General features: G+C 32.4%; 1 protein-coding gene across 1 annotated transcript; it reads right to left on the bottom strand.

Annotated features, from left to right (window-relative positions):
* LOC106620725 (nucleolar protein 11-like) lies at positions 1-3,475 on the bottom strand. Its single transcript, XM_014239311.3, has 4 exons — positions 3,205-3,475; positions 2,110-2,274; positions 1,683-2,058; positions 1-1,625 (listed from the first exon to the last, which is right to left on the bottom strand). Exons 1-4 carry the CDS (start codon positions 3,340-3,342, stop codon positions 346-348), a joined length of 1,959 nt encoding a protein of 652 aa, XP_014094786.3. The 5' UTR covers positions 3,343-3,475; the 3' UTR covers positions 1-345.
* Between the last annotated feature and the right edge of the window lie 1,681 nt (positions 3,476-5,156).

The raw sequence follows: 5,156 nt of genomic DNA, 5'->3' as shown, positions 1-5,156 counted from the left end.
TTGACCAAATTTATCGCCCAATTTTATTGTCAATTAATTAATGTAATATTTACTAGTACACAATCACTAAAAGTTTATTTCCAAAGCGGTTGTACTCATCCAATTAGCTTACATACAAAACTAAATATCCTAGCTAATTTTTTACCTAACTTGAAAATATATGCGGTATAACGAATCAGTAAATTTTATTAATATTTTCATCGTTTACATAAATTTGTTTAAACGAATATCGAAAGGAAGATAATTAACTCGTGTTGTAAAATAAATTTGGCCGAATAGTTGATCTTATTACGCAATTTAAAAGATTTCATTACTTTAAAACATTTATTTAAATCGTTAGTTATTTCAAAAACATAAATCTTCTATAGCGTACCACAGAAAAGAGTTTGAATTTTCTATAAAATATTCTTTTTGGACAAGATTATAAAGGCGTGTTACTAAGTCTTCCAGCATATTTATTTGATTTCGGTACGAAGAAATTAATTCCGCCCACTTTAAAAGTAATTCAACTACTTTATTATCCTTCGACAATAGCAACTGCTGAAAATATGCATTCAGCAAAATATCAAACCAATAAAAGATTCTCATTTCTAATTTCATATTGCAGATTTCAGAAGGTGACGTTGATACTTGGCTCAGTTGCTTATAAAAGTAGTCAAGAAGGAATAACAAATCACTTCGAAAAATATTAATTTTTGCCGCTTGTTGTAATGGTTGAATACCTGTTTCAAGACAACACGTTTTTAACATGGCAGCAGTAAAACTTTCGTATGAAGAGTTTGAACAGCTTTTCATAAGAATAGAGAAAAAACGCTTGACGAATACAGATAAAGGTGCACTTGACAATCGACTTAATAAACTCGTAATTTTGGAAGAGCCACTGCATTTTCCCACCAAAAATAGAAGTTTTTCTGACACTTCTTGTTGAGTAGTTCCATAATTTTCTAATTGATGAATAAAAAACTCAAATATAGTTCTGTTTATTAGATGTGATTCCAATTTCGATTTCTGCACAGTAATTGTGTTATTCAAAAAGGATTGCCCTTGATCAACTTTTATAAACGGGTTAATTTTTTCTCTTACACCAAAGTGCTTATATGAGATTTCGTGAGATGAAAGATGATTTCTATAATCCTGAATATTCTTAGGGGACTCATAGTTACTTGCGTTCATAGTGGATACATTTTCTTTATATGAACAGATAGATTGAAGATAATCCTCTTCATTTATAAGATCACCTTCAATTCTAATAAGGTTTTCAGAATAATAAGTTCCAAGTAAATCAACCAAAAGTTCTTGGGGCATGCGGTATGTTACCACTGATAAATTTTGTCCCATAGTTATCAGAATATTGTCGTCAATTATCCAAATGCGAGAAGAATCGAAGAAAACTTTAAAATATTGTTGTGCTTTGACTACTTTGAACTGTGTATTGTATAATAGTAACGAAGCACCTTCCTGATTATTATTTGCTCCATAAATTGCTACGCAATTCTTAGCTATTCCTAAAATAGATAGTGGAGAATCAACGTTAAGTGTTGAAATAACGGCCACAAAATTGCCAGGAGAATGTTCAGATTCCACGCATTCATCTAGATTAAGCAGAAACAGCCTGTGGTCTGACCCTGAAAAGGTAATATGTAACATAATAACATTTTTTCGTAATTATGACAGGTACTTACAAATTGTTAGTAATACGCAATTATTCTCTCCTTCAACTACAGCATAACCTGATAAACTGACTTTCATGTCCTTTCGTCCAATTTGTAAACTCTTCCTTTTTCCACTAAGTTTTAATGGCATAATTACAAGTTCTATTTCCTTATTGTCTCCAGATGATACAAAGTAGGTTAGAACTTGTTCTCCATCAATAAAAAAATTCGTATTTGCGTCTTTAATGTTACCACATTTTTGATGTGCGGTTTCCAACGAATCTGAAACAACATGTGATTCTTTTAGTAATAACAGAGCTTCTGAAAGTCGATCCTTATAGCCATCACTGTAAAGAATAATTGGTTCGCCTTTGCTGGGTATGATATCCACAACATATTTCTGTAACTGTTTTGGAAGATGTAATTTTTAGTTGCTGCTGTGTACTTGAGTACATACCTTTAGTTTTTTTATCGAATTTATATCAGTAGCAGAGGCGTCCCAACAACGAATATATCGATTTCCGAAGATTCCTACATACTTGTTACTTGTATTGTCAAAGATAACTTTTGAAGATAATTTCTCTTGCGTCGACCAGCTACAAATCTGTTGTTGCGTGGAAATCTGAGAAAGAAAAGCACTACATTTTAAACGTAATGAAAATTTGTAGGCTAAACACAGTAGTGGTAGTATATTAATTTAGATTCTTATACAGATATGTACGGAATTTGTTAAGTCTTATTATCGTAAATCTACACTATTAGTTCCACATTTTTTTGGAAAATGGCTTAAAATGTGTATTTTTGAATGTACTTAACCTATAAATGGGAAGCATGCGGTTGAAAACAAGAATTTTTTTCTTTAAATGATATGGTGTTTAATGATGAATAAAAAGGCCGCCAACTCAAAAAAGAGTTCTACATGAAAGATGTCAGAACACGCCGGTGTAGAACCGACCAAGATTATTTTTTTGAATCGCGGCCGAAGGCCCCCAAAGTAAAAAGGAGTTATACGCGAAAGAACTGAGGATACCCCGTGTTGGATAAAATGCTTATTTAAAGCATATATGAAAATAATTGGTATTAAATAAATATGTAGAAGCAATGTAGTGAAGTGCTTGAGTATAATAAGTGCATAATATAAAATAAAATCACCTATAAATCGAGAAATGGCAAGATAAAATGTGTCAAATTTTCAACTTAACATGCAAATATCTCGAAAACTATAAGTTTCTGGCGGTATGTATCCGTATATATATTCTTGTTCTGGAGAATCTCCTCTATCAAACCATAACCCTTTTAACGACCTTTTAAATCGTGGGATAGTATACTAAAGTTTCTCCAAATGTAACCCTTTTTAGAACGAAATAAACCACTACATTAAAAGACGAGTTCCTTCTATAAAAGTGTATGACAACTTTTTTTGGTTAAAAAGCTAACCATATTTTGTTATATGCATTATAAAATAATATAATTATAAAAGAAAATAGTATTATTTCTTTGGATTTACTTTATCCGTATATTAGAGGAATGTTAATTTCCCCATAGAACTTACCTTAACAACAATAACAATATTTCTACTTAATGTGATTATTACACTTCCACTATTACCACCAGGAGATATACCCAGAAAATCTTTGGAATCATTAATCCTAGATAAATTGATAAATTTCAAAAACTTTGTCATACTCATTTTCTATAATCACTATATTGACAAAAACAGCATTTAATGACTGTACAAACTGACAAAGCTAATAGATTATCCCTGGTTTATAACATAAGATACTTGAATTCAAGTTTCAATTATGGAAAGAACTTTTAAAAAATCGATATTTTCAACACATCGAAACCACAAACAATGTCGATAGTTAAATCCACTCAACTTAGGTTGTGTGTATATTGGTGAAAATTTAGCGCCCCAATTACACGATCAAGAATATGCCATCTCATACAAATAACTTGTCAATATTGTTTTAAAATTACAACCGTAACATATGCTGTAAATAAGTTGATAATCAGCCATAGTTTCAAGATGCCGTCGTCAGGAAAACATCCCAAATTTCTTGCAAGGTTTGGATGAAATATATTATTTATTAACAAACAATTTTAAGGTATGTGCATGTTCAAGATTTTTTAATGTTTTCGAGTTTAATTTTTTCTGCCCTTTTAACTGCTTGAAGAGCCACAGACATTTGCATTTCTGCACCATTTCATTGGTATTTTTATTGATATCAATCAGCGGTAACAATGGCTTTTATTTGCAAAACTACGTCATCAGTTGTTTTTGCTTGATTATCAAGTAGTCACACAATTTAATGGGGAAAGTATATATCCCGAAGTTTAAGTTTAAATATTGAAAATGTTATACAAGAAAACGGAGAATGTATTGCAACTTGAATGCAAATACTTGTTGAAACGGTCACAACTGAAAATCCATAATAGACAAAGTTCACCCAAGAAACCTTTTGTTGCACATAATCGCGAAATCGATCGAAGGTCCTGAAGGCTTCACCGCTTCATGCGAAGCTAACCTCGGAGATCCAAAGTTCGTTAGATGGGGACGAGGTGATGTTATGCGCCTTCCTTAATATTGAAGGTGCCTTTGACAATACGTCTCACGAAAGCGCGTCAAGAGCACTCGAGAAAAGGAGTGTGGCAGCACCGGTACGCAGATGGATCGCAGCCATACTGCGCACTAGGGTAGCTGAAACCTCCGTAGGATATACCAAAATTCGTCTTGGCACAACAAGAGGTTGCCCACAGGGAGGAGTGTTATCCCCCCTACTGTGGGGCCTTTTTGGGGACAATCTCCTTGATCTGCTAACGAGCAATGGAATCCGCTGTCAGAGAGATGCGGATGACATTGTTATCATAACTAGGGGTAAATTCGTAGACACACTCTGTGATATCGTACAGAGCGGACTGGGGCTGGCAAAGGGATGGTGTAGCAGAGAACTTAGAACAACGAGAAGGTGCAAATTGAATTTTGTATGATGCTCGATTGGTTGGCTAAAAAATTGAGATCAAGGAGTTCACCATTTTCTGTAATATTTGCTGTTATTTAACAGAAATGAGAATTTATAACAACGTTCTCTGACAAATTACGTATCTCCCAACATAAAGAGAAAAATTAATGAATGAGAAAACAAAAACTACAAATGCCACTTCACATATGCATGATTATTTTTTGCCATATAAACGATTTTTATGATGAAAAATTGATAAAATATAATTTTTTTGCCAAAATGCTACATTGATAAAATGTGTGAAAGATTATGCAAAAAGTTATATTTTATTATTTTCATAACTTTCTAATTTCAATTGTTACAGAATTAATAATTTATGTATGTACATATGTACATCAATATGCTATATTATATAATATAATAATATATTATCACTTATCAATAAATACATGTGAGCGCACTGCTCTATATGTAAGTATGTATGTACAAATATGCGTATGACCGCGCAAAATAAGTAATGCACACACAAATCTACATACAT

Source organism: Bactrocera oleae, chromosome 6, assembly GCF_042242935.1.
Source record: "Bactrocera oleae isolate idBacOlea1 chromosome 6, idBacOlea1, whole genome shotgun sequence".
In the NCBI taxonomy this organism is placed as follows: Eukaryota; Metazoa; Arthropoda; class Insecta; order Diptera; family Tephritidae; genus Bactrocera; species Bactrocera oleae.
The sequence above is the reverse complement of the archived record's forward strand: the minus strand, read 5'-3'. Positions and strand labels throughout refer to the sequence as shown.